Source organism: Cucurbita moschata, unplaced genomic scaffold, assembly GCF_002738365.1.
Source record: "Cucurbita moschata cultivar Rifu unplaced genomic scaffold, Cmos_1.0 Cmo_Scf00033, whole genome shotgun sequence".
Classification (NCBI taxonomy): Eukaryota; Viridiplantae; Streptophyta; class Magnoliopsida; order Cucurbitales; family Cucurbitaceae; genus Cucurbita; species Cucurbita moschata.
In genome coordinates this window covers 3,983-25,282 of record NW_019268549.1, presented here as the reverse complement: position 1 = coordinate 25,282, position 21,300 = coordinate 3,983, and the positions used below count along the sequence as shown (strand labels likewise).

Genomic DNA, 21,300 nt, shown 5'->3' with positions numbered 1-21,300 from the left:
TATGATAAGGAAGAGAAGGGAGGTTCGAGAAGGAAAGGGGAAATTTAAAAAATAAAAAAAAAAAATAAAAAAATGGAGGTGGGGACCACAACAGAAAGGATAGGGATAGGAAGGTACCAGAAGCTTGCGATGTCTCTTTATCCCTCGTGGATTTTCTTATTTCTTTATTTATTTATTTACCCTTTTTCGTTTGGGCCGTTTTGTGGGCTTAGAGTCCAACTATTGGCCCAATTATGAAACCTAACCCATTGAGCTAAATTAATATATTCTCTAATTTTACACTTCCCTTCGAATCCCATTGTTCTTGGTAGATATGAAAATTGATTTTTCATTTATAAATTTTGCAAGTTGGTCCCCATTATAATTTATAAATATTTACCATTTGCCCCTCTTACACGAAGATGTATTTTAGAAAAGTTGGTCGAAGACAAAGACTCATGTGTCAAATTTCAAGAAGGATATTCAAAATTTTGTCTATTATTAAGTATTTCTAGAAGGATATCCGAAATTTTGTCATTTCTAGAAGGATATCCGAAATTTTGTCATTTTCTAAAAAAAAAAAAAAAATCTTTTTAAATGAAAATTAAAATATGAAATATATATATATCATTGTATGTACTGAGGAGGGAAGCGAAGCGTTTATTGTAAGATTGTGAGAACCTCTCGATGCATTTTAAAACCGTAAGACGGACAATTATGCATTTTAAAACCGTAAGACGGACAATTATGCATTTTAAAACCGTAAGACGGACAATTATGCATTTTAAAACCGTAAGACGGACAATTATGCATAATGGGCCAAAATGGACCGTATTTGCTGACAATGAACTTGGATGATTAAATATACTATGACAACTTTTAAAACAAAGAGCAGACCCGAGAAGTACCGCAAATAATCGAGCCCAATTGTAGCTCTTTCTAATACAATAAAACAAGCATAAGAGAAGATATCCAAACATACATGTCTACAAGGAACAACATTCAGCTTGTGTGACCAATAGATACATGGTTATAAGAATGAAGTAAATTCTCATAACCATTTCAGAAACTCAAACAGAAAAAACCAGTAGAGGAGGGGATAAATACCCATTAAAGTATATATTGAATAATGATGAACCAAAGATGTGGTGTGAGAGGTTCCTTCCTTGTAAGCTTTTTGTTCAATACCTCTGCACTATGTATGGAAGTACATGTACTTTTTAAGCTTTCTTCTGGTATCCCCATGGATTGTTGTTTGCCCAATTCCATTGGTCCCTACACATTTCATCTACGCCATATTTTGCCCTGAAATCACAGCACCAAGCAAAAACCAAAACCAAATGAACAATGTGTTTCGAGGAGGCTGCCTCGACAAAGACTAGATTGAGTTACTTACGTCCAACCGAGTTCTTGCTTGGCTTTCTCCGTTGACGCATACACCGCCGTTGCATCACCAGGCCTCCTCGGGCATAGTTTAACAGGGATTTTCTGGACAATAAGAACAACCAACACAAGATTATGTATAATTCTTAGCAAAGCATAAAGGGAGAGACGAAAGAGGACAGGACGGGCATAGACCTTGCCGGAGGCCTTCTCGAAGGCTGCAACCATTTCTAGCACAGACGTGCCTTGTCCAGTCCCTAAGTTGTAGGCTGTGCACCCTAGTAGAATAGGTCGATATGCGTCAACCAACGTTCTTAAACAGAAATTTCTCAAACTAGTTCGATATGTAGTTTAAGGAAAATGGCTACCTATATCTTCGTTCGTAAAAAGCTTTCGAAGAGCAGCAATGTGACCATCGGCTAGGTCCATAACATGGATATAGTCTCGAACCTTTTCGTAGAAAAGTATCGAATTTCAAGTAAGTTAAGCGACTATGGCTACCATTGGATTGGAACTCATAACAGCAAAAGTACTTACAGCGCTGCCATCCTTTGTTGGATAGTCATGACCATATACATTAAGCTCCGGCAGTCTTCCTACTGCAACTTGCTGAATGTAAGGCATGAGATTGTTAGGAATACCCTTTGGATCTTCGCCAAGTTTACCACTCTCATGAGCTCCAACAGGGTTGAAGTATCTCAACAAGATTATGCCCCATTCGGGCTCGGCTTTTTGAATGTCTCGAGCGATCTCTTCCAAGAAAAGCTGTAAAAAAAACGTAAATAGGAGAGGAACAACACTTCCAATCAGAAAATTCCCAGCATTTTAAGATCCAATTCTCGCACGGGCGGATAGAAACACGAACATGATTAAGTGTAATCGAACCTTGGTTCGTCCATAAGGATTCAGTGCCACTAAACCAAAATCCTCAACACATGGAACTTTCTCAGGCTGACCATAAACAGTTGCAGAAGACGAGAAAACCATCTATTCCCAACACATTCAGGAGCAAAAATCAAAGCATAAGCATAAGCATAATCAATTCAGAAAGATTTTAAAGCATCTAGAACAGGAATATCTACCTTCTTACAACCATATTTTGCCATAACCTCATAGAGATTGATGGTTCCAACAAGATTATTATCAAAATATCGTCGTGGGAAAGCAACGCTCTCCCCAACAGCTTTGAGGCCAGCAAAATGTATAACAGCATCAAATCTTACACAAGAAAACCCCCAATTCATAAACATTAACTCAAAACAGAATCATCAAAGCTCTCTGGATCATTCATTCGTACCTCGTTTTTGAAAACAATTTCTCCAAGTCCTCCTTATTCCGCAGGTCCCCCTACAAACAAAAACGAGAAAATTCAAAATCAAAACGAAAGAAGATAGCAAAATCGTTAATCGTAACAAACAGTATACCAAATTAAACTCGAGTCTGTCGGAAAGATTAGGGCCAGCCAATTCCCGGACACGATCAACAGCTTCAACAACCGAATTATCAAGATTATCAATAATCGAAACCCGAAATCCTTCTTTAAGAAGCAGAAGAACAGTGTGGCTGCCGATGAATCCAGCCCCACCGGTGACGAGTATCGTCCGCTCTAAGCTCCCCATTTTACACAGAAAATGACAGCAATTCGAAGATCCAAAATCACTTTTTGTCTCGGGAAAGTTACAGAATATCTTCTGTGAGATGAAAATGGTAGAAGGAGAATGAGGAAATATTTATGGGGATTTGAAACCACCGAGATTCGAACCAACGGTGCAAGAGAATTAGTTTCGATTTTCTTTTCTTGGGGGATAAGAACGCCCAAAAAAAAAAAAAAAAAAAAAAGCTTTTTAATGGAAAATTTCAAAATCTGTTTTTACAGAGCTCGTTTTTGTTGGCGCGCTAATTAATGTGGACGTTGTCCATGAACTTACCAACTCGCTCTGCGCGCGTGTACTTCACGTATCAATACCGCATCTGACAAAATCCGAAGATTCTTTTGGATAATTCTTATCCACATATTTCGAGAAAAAGTTGTTATTGGTTTCCTTAATTTTAGATTCCCTAATTTTTAATTCATTTTTACTTTTCTAATTTTTTCTATATGAAATTTTCTAAAAATATATATTATTGAAAAGAGTACTTAAAAATATTTGTGTCACCAAACCAAAATTTTAGGTCATCTAAAAATACAATTCCTCACTTAACTCTCACGTGCCAAATTCACAAAATTTTGAAAGAGTAATTAAAAATATTTGTGGCTTAATTTCTCTTAATTAAAATAAAATAAACAAAATTTTTGACTTGTGATTATCCTCTACCAGGTCAGATCACATGTTTCACATGCCATAAAAAATATTTTAGATTCCTCCTTTCTTAATAATTCTAATGATATAAAACCACATGTTTCACATGCCATAAAAAAATATAATTATTATAGTATTTAAATAAAGATGGTAACTTGTTATAATATAGAATCATTTTTTCTGCCTATTTATAAATATATATTAAACTATAAATAGTTTATCGAAAAATTCTTAGATAATGGATCGTAAGAGTTTAAGCTCTATTATAATAGCGAACGAGACGACGAGGAAACTTTGAGGCACTCTTAGGGTAATGTATTTAGTGTTGTACCTAAAGTTAAAATAATATTTAAAACGGTATATCTTTTAATTTATTTTAGTTTATATATTTGTAGTTCACATTTTTAGACCATAAGTAAAATTACTCGAGCCAAAATGGAATAAAATTTTGATACATAAAATCTTAAATAATTTTAAAAATATTATTCTAAAAACTTTTAAAATGATTTGTAATTACCAATGTAGAATAATTTATTCGTTAATAATATTTGAAAATCATAATGATATGTCCATTTTAGATTAATATTAATTATTATTCAAAAAAATTAAATATTTGGGTACGTATTTATAAATTCAATTTTTTTTTTCAAATTTTAGAATTAAGTATATGATTGTTTTAAATTAACATTAATAATTAAATTGAAATAAATTATTAATATATTTTAATTGAAAAATGAAACTGAATTATTTACATGTTATTTATGTGTTTATGGAGTGGTAATGTTAAATATATATTTTTAAATTGCAAATAACTTACATGTGATATTTTTTAACGCATAAATTAAAAGAGTTTTTAAAAATACATTTTAATAATTTAATTAATTAGTATTATATAATTAAGACATTATTAAATCAAAAAAAAAAAAAAGGGGTAAAGGCTCTTGAGTATCTCTGGAATTAACTTAAAATGTTATATGATTAAACTAAAAATAATTAAAATTTACATGGTAAGTTTTTCAAAATTGTCCATTTTATAATTTTAATAATAAATTTAAAATACTTGTATCAAATAAATATGGCAGAATAATTTAAAATATTTTAATTAATGTTAACTAAAAATAATTAAAATTACATGGCAAGTTTTTCAATATTTTCTATTTTTAAAATTTTAATAATTACTTTGAAATATTCATATAAAATAAATATAGCAAAATAGTATAATAAAAAAATTAACAGCTTCATGACCTAATCCAATTCAATCCGAAAATAGAAGGTGGAGTTGGATTAGTTTGGATTAAGTTGTCAAACCCTATCATTGGAGTCATCAATCCAACCCCAAAATTTATAGTTTGACTCAACTAACTACGTACTTACAACAATGGTATTTTTGTAATTTTTTTAAAAAATATTTAAAATATTAATGAAAGTTTTGGAATATATTTAAAATAAAGTATTAATAATTCGATCCAATAGTGACGTTTGGGAATTTTTAGGACAAAATGGCTATTTTTATTAATTTAACATTTTATAAACTAAATTTAATTATTTCAAATTAATGAGATTTTTTTTAATTAAATTTAATTAATTTTATAACATATTTTTGACATTTCACCGAAAGTTATCTAATTGTTGCAACAATTATATATATATAATAAATTTTAAATTAACTTTCAATTATTCAAATATTGAATAATATAAATTATAAATGGTTGACAAATATTGCAACATATATGTTAGTATTATTATTATTATTTATAAAATTATTGATACTAAAAAGAGAGAAAAAACCAAAATTCTACCTATACAATATAATTCAAGAAATTATTATTATTATTATTATTATTATTACTATTATTATTATAAGTTTGAAATTTGAATCCCAACAATAATGCTATTAATATCCAATAAATATCAAACTAAATAATTGTTTTCCACTCCGACTTTCTTTAATGATCAAAACATTCTTCATCTCTAGTTAAATATGGCTTATGATCGTGTAAAAATACAAGTTGGGGGCGATAATTATAAATATTTGTTTTCTTCTTTTTTCTCTTCTTTCTTTTTTTTTTCCACACCCATGCAGCTACGTTTGAAGTCCGCAATAATTGTGTCTTCACTGTTTGGGCTGCCGCAGTACCGGGCGGTGGACGACAGCTTAATCAAACAGATGTTTGGACATTCGAAGTGAAACCCGACCTTAAGGATGTTCGTATTTGGGCTCGAACCAACTGCAGCTTCGATGAATCAGGTCGCGGTAGATGTGAGACTGGTGATTGTGGTGGCCTCCTCGAGTGCCAAGCTTACGGTACTCCGCCCACCACCCTCGCCGAATACACATCGACCCAATTCAATTTGTTCAAACTGGACCTCTTTGATATATCTCTCGCCCATGGCTTTAATGTTCCCACGGAGTTCAGCCCAACTTCTTGCAGATGCACTGGTGGTGGGGTCAGTGGCATCAGGTATATTAAATTAGGTTAAATTAATAAAATATTCCTAAACTTTATATTTTATTTAAAAATTATAATAAAAGTTTTCAAATATACACCTCTCGTACTTTATTTCAAAAGCCTTATTGTTTTATTCATATTCTTACAAAGCTGCACAGCGGACATCAACAGACAGTGCCCAACGGAGCTGAGAGCTCCTGGAGGCTGCAACAGCCCTTGCACAGTGTTTGGTAGCGATCGATACTGCTGCACTGCCCGACACAGCAAATGCGGGTCGACAAATTACTCCAGATTCTTCAAGAGTCGGTGTCCACATGTTTACAGTTACGCAAAAGACGGTGCCTCCAGCACCTTTACTTGCCCTGGAGGAACCAACTATAGAGTCGTCTTCTGCCTTTAGAACCCTACAATATTAAAACCACAACTTTGCTCAGAATAAGTAACCGCTCCCATATTCATATATATATGGAGCAGTTGTAATAAGAGCGGGATGGGATGGAAAATTAGCACATATAATATTTTCAACGGACCATAAAAATATTTTTTTTTCCTCAATTTATATGCATATATTGAAATTTCGAACTAATAATTATATCAATCTAAACTTTAAGCAACTCTCGTACACATTCAGAGTTAACCCCCATACTTCAGGATTTAAGCTTTTATTGAAGTAAGAACAATTAAATTAAAAAAATTAACATTTCCTACAAAATTGAGATCAACTAACAATACTAAAATTAGAATCTTGTTTTAAATTTGAGCCGTGTTAGAATCTAATTTCATGATTCAGAGGTTATGATTAGGGGTGTACATTCAACCGGGCAACAGGACAACCCGAACTATAAGGGTTGGGTTGGATTGGATTAACATTTCGGGTAGAGTTGGGTTCATTTTTATGAACCCGAACTGAATCGATTTGATTTCGGGTTTGTGGGACACAACCCTCGGGTTGACCCGAGCAACCCGATTCAAATTACAATATATAAATTATATTAAGAATTCTGTTGTATTGGTTCTTTTTATTATTTTGTTTAATTTCTTTTTATACCTATTTCTTTTCTTTTTATTATTTTGTTTAATTTCTTACCTATTATTTTGTTAAAGGTTTGGGTTATAAATTATATATACATAAATAATTTTAAAGCGTAATCTAAATTTTAATAGATTTATTATCTATTTTTATAATATTATTATATCCCAATTTATATACATTTTTAGTTTTTTAATAATTTAGGATTGGGTGACGTCACATGCACATATTTCGATTCAAATATTTTTATATATTTTTTATTTTTGTTATATACAATATCTTTAAATTAATCATTTTTATTGTTTATTTAATTGTATGCTCTATCGTTCTATTTTTGTTACCTTAACCAATTCTAAAAAAATATAGCTATCTAGTCGTCTTTAGTTTTGTGATAATGTTTAACTATGTTAATATTTAAGAATTTTCTCTCCTTGTTTTTTACTGAATTTATTTATTTTTGTTTGTGAATAATTATAAATTGATTTGTGTCTGTTTGTGAACTTTTAATATATTTTAGATAAAAATTGTATCCAAACAATTATAAATCGTGGATTAATAAAACTTAAAAAAAAAAAAATTAACAACCCAACTCGAACCCAACCCGAAAATAAAGGGTTGGGTTGGGTTGGGTTGTGAAAAGTTTTGGGTTGGGTTGGATTACCAATCCAACCAACCCGAACTTTTGGGTTGGGTCAAAAAAATCCCTCAACCCAACCCAACCCGGACCATCTATACCCCTAGTTATGATGTCCCACATTCGTGGGAGAGGAGAACAAAACACAGTTACTATATTTATTCCTTTTTCTACTTATTCTTCCATACAGAATAACTCGGGTTGCGGATTTTTTCTACCAATTGGGGGCCCTCCCTTCACCACCCCCTAGGGGATGGTCTACAGGGTTCATAACTACTCCTCTTACTATAGGACGCTTACCTAGCCAACATTTAGATCCGGTTCTACCCAAACTTTTCTGGTTTACCCTGCATTCCCCACTTGTCCGACTGTTGTTGAGCAATTTTTGGATATCAAATGGACCTCTCCATAAGGTAATTTTAATGTGGCCGATTTTCCCTCTTTTGCAATCAGTTTCGTTAGTTGGAGAGGAGAACAAAACACCTTTTATAATAAGATATACGTAGCCTTCTATATATTTAATAAGAATTATAAAAGTATTAATTCATAAAAAGAGAGAAAATACCAAAATTCTCCATTATTGATATGAATATAATTCAAGAAATTATTATTATTATTATAAATGTGAAAGTTTAAATCTTCCGTCAATAATGTTACTCCTCTCTAATAAATATCAAATTAAATAATTGTTTCGACTTTCTTTAAAGATCTAAATGTTCATAATATCTATTTAACTACGATTCTGTAAAGATGTAAGTTTAGGAAGATGATGAAGACCAAGACGAGGATGATAGTTGTGAATATTTGTTTTCTTCTTTTATCTCTTCTTTCTTTTTGTTTCCATGTCCATGCGGCTATCTTTGAAGTACGCAACAATTGTCTCTTCACTGTTTGGGCTGCCGTAGTGCCAGGCGACGGACGACAGCTTAATCAAACAGATGTTTGGACACTCGAAATGAAACCCGACATTAAGGGTGCTCGTATTTGGGCTCGAACCAACTGCAACTTCGATGCATCGGGTCGTGGTAGATGTGAGACTGGTGACTGTGGTGGCCTCCTCCAGTGCCAAGATTACGGTACTCCGCCGAACACCCTCGCAGAATATTTATCATACGAATATGATATCACGAACTTGGAGATGGGTGATATTTCTCTCATCGATGGATTTAATGTTCCGATAGAGTTCAGCCCCACTTCTAGCAAATGCTCTGGCGGCAGTATCCGGTACATTAAATTAATAAAATATATCTATATTTTATTAAAAAATATCTTTAAATTTTCAAAAGTTTCCCTGATCTATTGTTTGGATGAAAATTAACTTTTTAATTTTCAAAACAATTAAAAATTAAGTTCTCTTAAAATTTCATTCATATCTCGAACCCTTTTGAAAAATATTTTTTTAGAAGAAATATAAAATATAAAATTGTTATTTTTATTAATTTAGCCTATTAAATTATCCTCCCATTCAAAAGGTCAAGTAACGTTGGGTAAGTTATATAGTAAATAAATTTATTGTCTTATTGATGTTCTTATAAAGCTAAGCTGCACAGCGGACATCAACCGACAGTGCCCAAAGGAGTTGAGGGCTCTTGGAGGCTGCAACAATCCTTGCACCGTGTTCGGTGGCGATCGATACTGCTGCACTGTCCCGGACAGCAGCTGTGGGTCGACAAGTTACTCTAGATTCTTCAAGAATTTGTGCCCAAATGCGTACAGTTACTCAGAAGACATTGCCACTCATGTATTTACTTGTCCCAAAGGAACCAACTATAAGTATACAGTCGTCTTCTGCCCTTAGAACCTTACAATGTATAAACCAACACTTTGCTCCGAACAAGTAAGAGCCCTCATATTTATATATATATGGAGGAGTTGTAATAAGAGCCAGTTGAGTTGAAAAATTAGGACATTATAATATTTTCAAATGGAGCATAAAAACATTTATTTTTCCTCAATTTATAAGTATATATTGAAATTTCAAACTAAAATTGTATCAATCTAATCTAAACGGAGTAGCAATATACTTCACAATTCAAGTATTTATTGAATCAAGAACGTTAATTACCTTGTACAAAATTGAAAAACACAAGGCCCAGTTTCGAGTCTAGGTTAAGCCCAGCCCAATATATAAGTACAACGACCCACTTTCGTTAAAACCCAAAAAATATCAGACAAAGCCCAGCCCAATACCTATACGCCCAAATGGGCCTACTTTCGTAAAATCCAAAACAGATCAGACTAGCCCAAGTCCAATACGCGCTGCTCGAATGGGCCTAATTTCGAGCCGAAGGACTAAGCCGAGTCCAATATATAAGCTCAATGGGCCCACTTTCGTTAAAACCAAAAACAGAGCAGACGAAACCCTTCCCATTATATTGGGCCCAGTTTTGAGCCCATTCCTAAACCCATACCAATATATAGAAGCCCAATATGCCCACTTTTGTTAAAGCCCAAAAGAGATCAGACCAAGCCTAGCCCAATATGTACAGGCCCAAATGGGCCATGTTTCGTCAAAACCCAAAACAGGCAAGGTAAAGCAAAAATAGAGTTCGGAAGCTTTTCTCTATCAGAGCCAGGTTTCGATCCTGGGACCTGTGGGTTATGGGCCCACCACGCTTCCGCTGCGCCACTCTGATTTGTTGACTATATGGTTAAAATTATTATATAAATATATTTTAATTTAGAAATATGAAAATTCGTTGAATTTCACGTATTTGTCTATAAATCTAAACAAAGTGAGAACAAAATTAAATCCTTTTTTCACCTCCAATTATTTATTTCTATTATATATATTTTTTACTAACATTTTATATTCCTGGTTCTTGCTTCATACAAAATTGAATATTTTTATTAATTTAACCTTTTATAAACTAAACTCAATTATTTCTTTATTATTCAAATTAATGATTTTTTTAAAAAAAATTGAATTTAATTAATTTATAATATATTTTTTCAAGAAAGTTATCTAACTGTCGTAATAATTATATATTTATTAAATAAACTTTCAATTATTTAAATATTGAACAGTATTGATTAAAAAGGGACAAAATGGGAAGAAAGTCTCTATTAGAGTCTTCGATCGATTATAGATCATAGATGGTTGAGAATTATTATTATTATTATTATTATTTAAAAGTAGTTTTCAATTTTTCAAATATTACCTTGACTAAATACACAGTAAATTAAATATCAACCATTTTTATTTTAAATTATTTTGACCATTATAATAAGATATACGTAGCCTTCTATATATTTAATAAGAATTATAGAAGTAATAATTTATAAAAAGAGCACTTTATTATTGATATATATAATTCAAGAAATTATTATTATTATTATAAATTTGAAAGTTTGAATGTTCTCTCCCTAATATTATTCCTCTTTAATAAATATCAAATCAAATAATTGGTTGGACTTTCTTTAAAAGATTGAAATGTTCTTCGATCTCTAGTTAACTACGACTTAGGATCGTGTCAAGATGCAAGTTAGGAATATGGAAACAAAGATGAAGATGATAATTATGAATATTTGTTTTCTTTTTTCTCTTCTTTCTTTTTGTTCCCACACCCATGCAGCTATCTTTGAAATCCGGAACAATTGTGACTTCACTGTTTGGGCTGCCGCAGTGCCAGGCGGTGGACAACAGCTTAATCAAACTGATGTTTGGACACTCGAAGTGAAACCCGACGTTACGAATGCTCGTATTTGGGCTCGAACCAACTGCAACTTCGATGCGTCAGGTCGTGGTAGATGTGAGACTGGTGATTGTGGTGGCCTCCTCCACTGCCAAGCTTATGGTACTCCGCCCACCACCCTCGCCGAATATATATCCTACCAGTTTGATATCTTGAACTTAGACATTGGTGATATTTCTCTCACCGATGGGTTTAATGTTCCGATAGAGTTCAGCCCCACTTCTAGCGAGTGTACGGGTGGCAATATCAGGTAAATTAAATTAAATTAAATTAAATTAAATTAATAAAATACCTCTAAATTTTATATTTTATTTAAAATTACTATTATTATTATTTTTTATTTATTAATTTAGCATACGACAATTCAAAAGGTTAAGGTAGGTTGGATAAGTTATATAGTAGATTTATTGTGTTATTTATTCTTATAAAGTTGCAAGGCGGACATCAACAGACAGTGCCCGAAGGAGCTGAAGGCTCCTGGAGGCTGCAACAATCCTTGCACTGTGTTCGGTGGTGATCGATATTGCTGCACTGCCCGAGACAGTAGCTGCGGGTCGACAGGTTACTCCAGATTCTTCAAGAATATGTGCCCATATGCGTACAGTTACCCAAAAGACATTGCCCCCGTTGTGTTTACTTGTCCCGGAGGAACCAACTATAACTATACAGTCATCTTCTGCCCTTAGAACCCTATAATATAAAAGCCAACACTTTGCTTAGAATAAGTAAGAGCTCACATATTTATATATAGAGTGGTTGTAATAAGAGCTGGATGGGTGAGTAGCAACAATATTTCACACAATATTAGAACTAGATTATCCTTTTAGATCAAACCATAATCCTAATTGAACTTGATTTTTATTGAATCTCATGTAATTTACCTCTTCTTGCAAGAGAAACTGCCTTAAAATACCCATTGAAAGAAGTTATGACTATTCTGTGTTTCTCCAGGAGACCTTGTGCCAATGAAGATAGTATTCTTTAATTATAAACTCAGGATCATTCCCTAAATTAGCCGATGTGTGGGACTTTCATCCAACACACACCACCTTTCAAATACTCATGCCATAATTTATGAAATTAAAATAATAAATAAAATATCGCTATTTATGACAACCTAAGTTGCACTTCAACCTTGCAAACTTTGACTTCCAAAACTCCAAAGGGTCATTCCAAATCTCTAAATATATTGTGTGCTTGGTTTGCTTGGTGAGATGTCTTAGTCTTGCACCGTTCTTTTGTCTCGAACTAAATTGGACTGGTCCAATTGAATCAACCAAATTGATTGATGGGAAATAGTTATCCTTTCTTTAGTCTCGTGCACGTCGTTGTTTTATGAGATTCTTACTCTAGCGAGCAACTTCGTTTTGTCCTCCAACGGACTCTATCGTTGATATGAATATAATTCAAAAAAATATTATTATCATAACTTGAAAGTTTTAACCTCACATCTCAAATAAAGATCAAACTCAATATCAGTTTCCAACTCAACTTTCTTTAAAGATCTTCATCTCTAGTTAACCATGACTCACTAAAAGTCTAGAAAGATAGAATTTTTTTAATTCATTCCCACCAAAGGATGATCGTCATCGTAGAAGAATTGTAAATATAATTCAAAGACATTATTATTATTATTATTATAAATTATAAAGTAATGTTATTTATCTCTAATAAATATCAAATTAAATAATTGTTTTGGATTAGACTATTAAAATGTTCTTCATCTCTAGTTAACTACGACTTACGACCGTGTAAAGATGCAAGTTAGGAAGATGGGAACGAGGACGGGGATGAAGGCAATAATTATGACTATTTGTTTCCTTCTTTTTTCTCTTCTTTCTTTTTGTTCCCACACTCGTACAGTTACTTTTGAAGTCCACAACAATTGTCTCTTCACTATTTGGGCTGCCGCAGTACCAAGCGGTGGACGACAGCTTAATCAAACAGATGTTTGGACATTCAAAGTGAAACCTGCCCTCCAGGGTGTTCGAATTTGGGCTCGAACCAAATGCAACTTCGATGTGTTTGGTCGCGGTAGATGTGAGACTGGTGACTGTGGAGGCCTCCTCCAATGCCAAGCTTATGGTACTCCCCCGAACACCCTCGCCGAATATACATCGTACCTGTTCGATATCATGAACTTTGACATCGGTGATATTTCTCTCATCGATGGGTTTAATGTTCCGATGGAGTTCAGCCCCACTTCTCGCAAGTGTACTGGTGGCAGCATCAGGTATATTAAATTAGATTAAGTTAATAAAATACCTCTCAACTTTATATTTTATTTAAAAGATTATTACTAAATTTTTTTTTTAATATAATTTTAGATGAAATACAAAATTTAATTTTTTTTAATTAATTTAACATATTAAATTAAGGTTAAGTTAGGTTGAATAAGTTATAGAGTAAATTTATTGTGTTATTCATATTCTTATAAAGCTGCACGGCGGACATCAACGGACAGTGCCCAAAGGAGTTGAGGGCTCCTGGAGGCTGCAACAATCCTTGCACCGTGTTCGGTGGCGATCGATACTGCTGCACTGCCCCAGACAGCAGTTGTGGGTCTACAAGTTACTCTAGATTCTTTAAAAATCTATGCCCAGATGCATATAGTTATCGTGACGACGTTGCCAAAAATGTATTTACTTGTCCTAGAGGAACCAACTATAACTATAAAGTCGTCTTCTGCCCTTAGAACCCTACAATATAAAAACCAACGCTTTGCTCAGAGTAAGTAAGAGCTCACATATTTATATATATGGAGTAGTTGGAATAAGAGCGTGATGGGTTGGAAAACTAGCACATATGATATTTTCAATGGATAATAAATTCTTTATTCTCAAATGAGTACTCTCATATTCAGGGATTCGAGTAGCAACAATATTTTACGATTTAAGCTTTTGTTGAAGTAAAAACGGTTAAATTAAAGAAATTAACACGTTCTTATAAAAAATTTAAGACGAACACTAAAAATATTATCTTCTACATATTTAAAAACTCCATAGAAACCCATGTTCATAATCATCTGCTTTTCAAGTCCGCAACAACTGTCCCTTCACTGTTTGGGCTGCCGCAGTGCCCGGCGGTGGACGACGGCTTAATCAAAATGATGTTTGGACATTCAACGTGAATCTTGGCACTGTTGCCGCTCGTATTTGGGCTCGAACCAACTGCAACTTCGATGCGTCGGGTTGCGGTCGATGTCAAACTGGCGACTGTGGTGGCCTCCTCCAGTGTCAAGCTTACGGTACTCCCCCGAACACCCTAACCGAGTACGCGTTGAACCAATTCAATAACTTGGACTTCTTTGATATTTCTCTCGTTGATGGATTTAACGTTTCGATGGAGTTCAGCCCGACCTCTGGCGGATGTACTCGTGGCATCAGGTATATTATATTAATTTGAAATAATAAAAATAGTCGTAAACTTTAAATATATTTTTATTTTTAAATATTTTAAACTTTTAAAAAGTTTGGTGGTTTATTCATATTCTTAATAAAGGTGCTCAGCTGACATGAACAGAGAGTGCCCAAACGAGCTGAGGGCTCCCGGAGGCTGCAACAACCCTTGCACGACGTTTGGTGGCGATCGGTACTGCTGCACTGCCCCCAAACAGCAGCTGCGGGCCAACAGAATACTCCATATTCTTCAAGAATCGGTGCCCAGATGCGTACAGTTACCTAAAAGACGATGCCACCAGCACCTTTACTTGCCTGGGAGGAACCAACTATAGGGTCGTTTTCTGCCCTTAGAACGCTACAATATAAAAACCAAAACTTGGCTCATAATAAGAGCTCCCATATGGAGCAATTGTAATAAGAGCTTGATAGATTCGAAAATTAGCACATATGATATCTTCAATAAACAATAAACACTTTTTTTAACTCGATTTAGACTTTAAATTTTGTGGATGTAGCTAATAATTGTATTTATCTTTATAGAACACAAAATAATATGAACAATAAAGTAATGTATCCATACAATTATTAGACTTTTGGTATGAAATGTTTGACATATTTTCTTGGAAGATTGAAATTTTTTGAAAGTATCCCACAACCCGAATTACCTTCGAGTTAAATCACCCTAAACCTAGCTTATTGGGCTAGCACTCACTGAAAAAAAAAAGTATATATAATTACTCTTTTTTACTTCGGAAAGAAAAAAAAAAGTATATATATGTATATAACGTGGGATTAGAGACCGGTTAAGGACATAAAATATAATTTGTACTTTCGATCCTATTAAGCTAATAAAGAAAAACCTTTCTACACTCGTTTGTTTAAACTGTGATTTAAGACAATTAATAAATGGACACGACCCAATGAAGTTGGAGTAGGCTATAATATAAGTGGGAAATAATTTTCCACGCCATGTTTAAGTGAATCAAAAGACCAAGACTTTGTCGGAGTCAAATCAATGAAAACTTGAAAGCATTTAATACTCTTAGCGTGTTCATTGTATTAGTTCATCTTTAAATCCTTCCCCCATTTTTCTCCTTCCCAGCACCAAATTTGGGCATGGAAGCCTCCATTGTTTTCTTCCTCCTCTTCCTCCTTCATCTTTTCTCCTTCCATTTCCATTCCCATGCAGCTTCTTCCCAAGCCATTTCCGACACTCAAAACCTACGGCAGCTTATAAATGACAATAATAATAGTCGGACATTCCACATTGATCCCAGTTCTGGTTGCTCCTGCATTCCGGTCGGAAATAGGGACACCGATGGCCTCCTCCAGCGCCAAGCTTACTCTTACTCTGACACCGATGGCCGTGGCAGCCTCCTCTGGTGGCGAGCTTACTCTTACTCTGAGGACATCGCCAAATATGTGTCCAACCAATTAAATAACTTGACTAACCACAATTTAGTGAAGATGATGTTATTTGTGTTAGTTGTTCCCATTTTAGAGTAATTGAAATTCAAAAAATTGTATTTGATGTTGCATCCATTTTTTTTATGAATAAATAATATATTATTATAATGTCGATATGATGACTAGATATTAGTATATCTAAATTACTATATAATGTCGATATAAACTATATAGAAATATTATTTGGTTCAACGTGGAAAGGTCCGCACCTTGTTTGGATGAATCCAAAGACCAAGACATAGTCCAAGTCAAGCCAATACCCCAAATTTCACTCTCAATGAAAATTCAAAGCATTTAATACTCTTAACGCGTTGATTGTACTAGTTCATCTTTAAATCCCAGCCCATTTTTGTCTTTCCGAGCACCAAACTTGGGCATGGGAGCCTCCATTAATTGCTTCCTCATCTTCCTCCTTTATCTCTTCTCCTTCCATGTCCACTCCAACGCAGCTTCGTCTCAAGCCATTTCCGACACTCAAACCTTACGGCAGCTTATAAGTGACAAAGATAATAATTGGGCATTCGTCGTGGATCCCAGCTCCGGTAGCTCCTGGATTTCGGTCGGAACTAGGGACCCCGGCGGCCTCCTCCAGTGGCAAGCTTATGTGGATCGTGGCCGTGGCAGCCTCCTCCGGTGGCGAGCTTACGTAGATCAATTATTGTGATGTTGTTGTTATCAATTTGTAACTTTGTTTTGTTTCTCAAATTTTAAGAAATAAATATGTTTCTAAATTATTAAGTATCAATTTGTTGCTCAATTTGTAACTTTGTTATCTCTTCTTCCCCTTTTTCCCTCTCTCTCTTCAAGTTAATATCAAGTATTATAATGTATTCTAAAAATTGTAAAATATTTATTTATTAATTTAAATGTATATATATTGTTAATTTTGGTTTTATTATTATTATTTTTCAATATTATTGATTAAATTTTAACAAATACCATGGTTAGTTGAAAATTGACATTGTTGCAAATAGTAATTGTGACACTCGAGTAAACGAGGAATACATTAATGAATAGAGAGTCAGAGACCAGATTCAAATGAGAGCGATGCCGAGAATAGAATTATTAAAATAGAGTTAAAATAATTGAAAACCACTACTTGTACTAATGAGCTGCACCTTCCTTTTCGGTGGCTCAATCATAAAAACTTTATGATTAATGTTTTATTTGGAGCAATTCTATGTTGGGCGACCTAATAGAAATTTTCTTAAGATGCATGTGAGTGAAGACAAAGCATGCTAGAATGACTCGTGTTGCAAGAGAATGTCTGGATCGTCATATACCGATTCTGAGCTGGGGCATGGGGCGTTACAGTCATCCTAAATGATGTCAGAAGTTTGTGTTAGTTCTAAACTGACATCCTAACTAACCATCATCCTATTATCATCATACTCTATGATGACACTATAATGTAGCCATCCTAAATTTTTATTTAACTTAAAGTCGCTACCGTATATATAACATAATCATTTTCTGCTAAAATAATTATTTGAAATATTATCATAAAACATTTCCGATACTTTCTTTCTCTTCTCTCCCTTTATTCTCACACCAATGCAGCTACTTTCCAAGTCCACAACAACTGCCCCTTCACTGTTTGGGCAGCTGCTTCTCCCGGCGGAGGACGACAACTCGATTCCAATCAGGATTGGACATTCGACGTGAATCCCGGCACTGCTGGAGCTCGCATTTGGGCTCGAACCAACTGCAACTTCGACGGTTCTGGTCGTGGCAGTTGCGAAACCGGAGACTGTGGAGGCCTCCTCCAATGTCAAGGTTACGGTGCTCCGCCGAACACCCTGGCCGAATACGCGTTAAACCAATTCAACAACATGGACTTCTTCGATATCTCTCTTGTGGATGGGTTCAACGTTCCAATGGATTTTAGTCCGACTTCTGGTGGGTGCAGGGGCATCCGGTGCGGCGTAGACATCAAGGGACAATGCCCCAACGAGCTGAGGGCTCCTGGAGGCTGCAACAATCCTTGCACCGTGTTCAAAACGGACGAATTCTGCTGCAACTCCGGCAACTGTGGGCCGACCCCTTTGTCTAGGTTCTTCAAGGATCGTTGCCCCGATGCGTATAGCTACCCCAAGGACGATCCAACCAGCACCTTTACTTGCCCCGGTGGAACTAACTATAAGGTTGTGTTTTGCCCTTAAAAAAATATATTTATAATAATCACAAAACTATAGTCTAAATAATTAAGAGCTCATATATATATATATATATATATGAGTCTTGCTTCATTTCCGTATGCATTAGTTTTCTTCTATTATATATGTATGCGAGTATTTGAGTGATTGTAATAAGTTAATTATATTTCGATTTCAACAGTAATCTCGTCTCTTTTATATATATTAAAGTTTTCCATTTTAATTTTGGACGATGATAATAATAATAATAATAATAATAAGAAAATAAAATAAAACAAATACATTTATGATTAGTATAGGGAGGAAACTCTTAATTTCATGTTTAAAAAATACTTCTAAACTTTCGAAACTAACGTTAATACTCTTAAATATTTAGAAAAAAGTGAAAAAATATTTACTCCTAATTATTAAAATTGAAGATGGAAATGGTCTACGAGAGATGACAGTAAAAATATTTTATATTGAAATTTTTAGAAATTTAATCAGATAGATAAAGATTAAACCATCAAATATTTAAGATAATGATTAATATTTTATCCATCTAATTATGCGTTTACCAGGACCACATAATTTGAACATATTGTTTTTTTTATACTTATTCAAAGTACTAAATTTTAAAATATTTAGTTGTATATTTAAAAAAAAATACTTGTTATGTCTCAAAATCATTTCTTTTAGCATAATTGTGTGTGAAAATTGAGTTAATTGAGCATTAAAATTGTAATTAATATTTTATTCATCCAACTATTTTAGATAAATTATAGTATTATTATCTTATTTTACTCATTACATTTTGAAAAAAAAAATATATATATATTTTTCTTTGTGGTGGCTTGTGGACTGTACCAGGTCAAAGCCAGACGATAAGTCGTCCTCCTAATTCACTGTACCCAGTCAAGCCAGACGATAAGTCGTTTTCTAAATTTCCAAGCAATCTTAGGTACATAAATATTTAAAGAAGAATTCATTTGATTTTTAAAGTTAATATTTTAAATTTGTAATCATTTGATTTTTAAAGTTAATATTTTAAAAATCTTAATCAAAATTTGAAAACTAACAAAATAATTTAATTCTCATAAGATTTTCTATTTTTTTATTTTATATTCTTAAATTTTGAAGAACAATAGATTTTTTGTTTTGATTTTTATTAAAAAATTAATCTTATAAACATTATTTTTAATTCTTATTTTTGTCTTTAAAATTTAGTTAAGAATATTAACTGGGAACAAGCTTTTTCTCTAAAAAAAAAATTATTTTTACTTTTATTTCTATATGTACTATATATATTTTAAATTTTGATTAAAACATTAAAAAAAAAAAAGAAAAAAGAAAAAAGAAGTACTAAATTATTATAAAATTGATATTAATTTATCGACGTGGACCACTATTTTTGGTTAGTGGGGAACTCTTTTCCAAATGGGATTTGTGTTTATATTCCAAACCCACTTTAAGCTCGTGATGTTCTCTAATTTCCTACATAAACCTCATTAGATCGGTTGTTTAAGCACAAAGCTTATGAAGATCACCATTTTCTTTCTCCTTTGCTCCACGCTTTTCTGCGTCAAATATGCGGATGCAGCCACTTTTAAAGTCCGCAACAATTGCCCTTTCACCGTTTGGGCGGCCGCTGTACCGGGCGGCGGACGAAGGCTCAACCGTAATGAGGTATGGACATTCTGGGTTAACCCCGGCACTGCTGCCGCTCGCATTTGGGCTCGAACCAACTGCAACTTTGACCAGTCTGGCAACGGACGATGTCAAACTGGGGACTGTGGTGGTCGCCTCCAATGCCAAGGCTACGGCGCTCCGCCCAACACCCTAGCTGAATACGCATTGAACCAATGGAACAACTTGGACTTCTTTGATATCTCGCTTGTCGATGGGTTTAACGTTCCAATGGAGTTCAGTCCCACTTCTGGTCGGTGCAGGGGCATCAGCTGTCGGTTTGACATCAACGCACAGTGCCCGAACGAGCTGAGGGCTCCGGGAGGCTGTAACAACCCGTGCACTGTCTTCAAGAGCGACCGGTATTGCTGCAACTCCGGCAACTGTGGAGCCACCTGGTACTCGAGATTTTTCAAGGACAGGTGCCCCAGCGCTTACAGTTACCCCAACGACAATCCAACCAGCACCTTCACTTGCCCCGGCGGAACCAATTATAGGGTTGTTTTCTGCCCTTAATATCTAGGGGTGCCCTTAAACCAAACATGCAAAAATAAATAATGGTGCGCTCATCCGCCCTTCATATATGATGTTTAATCCTTATTACGTGGTATGCTTTGTGTTTTTAAAGATAATATACACATGTGTGAGCCTGTTTCAACTATGGTCGACCCTATTAACAATTCACCTAACTCTCTTAGTAAACATCATTTTTCTAATTTAATTCAATTTAAATTGAGGAAGTAAACTCGGACCTTATACAAACATCATTTACCTGGGCTTCCGAAGGGTCAAAAATCTAAGAAACGAAATATTAATGTCATGCGAGATGAGGGAGTCGGCGTCTCCATGCGTGACACGTTTCACTCTAAGGAGGTGACGCGTGTCAGTGTCGTTCCGAGTCAAGGTGGACTCCGGGTCGCGTCTTCAGGTTTCGGGTTGCAGGCGGCTGTGGGTTGGGCCGTATCCTCAGGTGGGCTTCGGATTGACTTCTGCTCGGCCTACTCACTGGTTGGTGCATCCGAATCTCCGACTGGGCTGCACGCTTCTGGGCTGTTTATCCCATTGGGCCGTCAACGTTTCTAGGCCGTATGTACAGATAGGCTTACGCCGTGGGTTGAGTCCGACCCGGATCCGAGTCCG

At 34.5% G+C, this 21,300-nt stretch overlaps 5 protein-coding genes, 1 non-coding gene and 1 pseudogene across 6 annotated transcripts; 5 read left to right on the top strand and 2 right to left on the bottom strand.

Moving 5' to 3' along the window:
- The first annotated feature begins 72 nt into the window (after positions 1-72).
- On the top strand, positions 73-9,604 carry LOC111430220. The gene is made up of 6 exons (XM_023066390.1): positions 73-113; positions 402-494; positions 5,708-6,124; positions 6,263-6,504; positions 8,628-8,985; positions 9,310-9,604. Exons 1-6 carry the CDS (start codon positions 73-75, stop codon positions 9,572-9,574), a joined length of 1,416 nt encoding a protein of 471 aa, XP_022922158.1. The 3' UTR covers positions 9,575-9,604.
- On the bottom strand, positions 883-3,194 carry LOC111430332 (bifunctional UDP-glucose 4-epimerase and UDP-xylose 4-epimerase 1). Its single transcript, XM_023066548.1, has 9 exons — positions 2,787-3,194; positions 2,660-2,709; positions 2,445-2,580; positions 2,248-2,349; positions 1,900-2,127; positions 1,731-1,812; positions 1,558-1,640; positions 1,376-1,467; positions 883-1,284 (listed from the first exon to the last, which is right to left on the bottom strand). Exons 1-9 carry the CDS (start codon positions 2,979-2,981, stop codon positions 1,200-1,202), a joined length of 1,053 nt encoding a protein of 350 aa, XP_022922316.1. The 5' UTR covers positions 2,982-3,194; the 3' UTR covers positions 883-1,199.
- A 736-nt stretch (positions 9,605-10,340) lies between the features above and the next one.
- Positions 10,341-10,412, bottom strand: TRNAM-CAU. Its single transcript has one exon. It is a non-coding gene; the product is annotated as a tRNA-Met (tRNA).
- Positions 10,413-11,255: 843 nt separating this feature from the next.
- On the top strand, positions 11,256-12,261 carry LOC111430357 (protein P21-like). Its single transcript, XM_023066576.1, has 2 exons — positions 11,256-11,721; positions 11,902-12,261. Exons 1-2 carry the CDS (start codon positions 11,270-11,272, stop codon positions 12,155-12,157), a joined length of 708 nt encoding a protein of 235 aa, XP_022922344.1. The 5' UTR covers positions 11,256-11,269; the 3' UTR covers positions 12,158-12,261.
- Positions 12,262-13,230: 969 nt separating this feature from the next.
- LOC111430341 lies at positions 13,231-15,223 on the top strand (annotated as a pseudogene).
- A 2,624-nt stretch (positions 15,224-17,847) lies between these two features.
- LOC111430189 (protein P21-like) lies at positions 17,848-18,548 on the top strand (the record flags this gene model as incomplete). The annotated part of the gene is made up of 1 exon (XM_023066354.1): positions 17,848-18,548. A coding segment is annotated over one exon (654 nt), but the record flags the coding sequence as incomplete, so codon positions are not given.
- A 1,432-nt stretch (positions 18,549-19,980) lies between these two features.
- LOC111430188 (protein P21-like) lies at positions 19,981-20,821 on the top strand. The gene has a single exon (XM_023066353.1). The coding sequence runs from the start codon at positions 20,011-20,013 to the stop codon at positions 20,674-20,676; it is 666 nt and encodes a 221-aa protein (XP_022922121.1). The 5' UTR covers positions 19,981-20,010; the 3' UTR covers positions 20,677-20,821.
- The last annotated feature ends 479 nt before the right edge of the window (positions 20,822-21,300 follow it).

What these genes read in the sequence shown, in the direction of transcription:
- LOC111430357 (XM_023066576.1), top strand. Translation starts at nt 11,270, where the DNA reads ATGGAAACAAAGATGAAGATGATAATTATGAATATTTGTTTTCTTTTT. An exon ending in TGTACGGGTGGCAATATCAG is followed by an intron (nt 11,722 to 11,901) that starts GTAAATTAAATT and finishes ATTCTTATAAAG; the next exon opens with TTGCAAGGCGGACATCAACA.
- LOC111430220 (XM_023066390.1), top strand. Translation starts at nt 73, where the DNA reads ATGGAGGTGGGGACCACAACAGAAAGGATAGGGATAGGAAG. An exon ending in GAAAGGATAGGGATAGGAAG is followed by an intron (nt 114 to 401) that starts GTACCAGAAGCT and finishes TCTTACACGAAG; the next exon opens with ATGTATTTTAGAAAAGTTGG. An exon ending in CTATTATTAAGTATTTCTAG is followed by an intron (nt 495 to 5,707) that starts AAGGATATCCGA and finishes TGTTTTCTTCTT; the next exon opens with TTTTCTCTTCTTTCTTTTTT.
- LOC111430188 (XM_023066353.1), top strand. Translation starts at nt 20,011, where the DNA reads ATGAAGATCACCATTTTCTTTCTCCTTTGCTCCACGCTTTTCTGCGTC.
- LOC111430332 (XM_023066548.1), bottom strand. Translation starts at nt 2,981, where the DNA reads ATGGGGAGCTTAGAGCGGACGATACTCGTCACCGGTGGGGCTGGATTC. An exon ending in TTTTACGAACGAAGATATAG is followed by an intron (nt 1,641 to 1,730) that starts GTAGCCATTTTC and finishes CTATTCTACTAG; the next exon opens with GGTGCACAGCCTACAACTTA. An exon ending in TCGAGAAGGCCTCCGGCAAG is followed by an intron (nt 1,468 to 1,557) that starts GTCTATGCCCGT and finishes CTTATTGTCCAG; the next exon opens with AAAATCCCTGTTAAACTATG.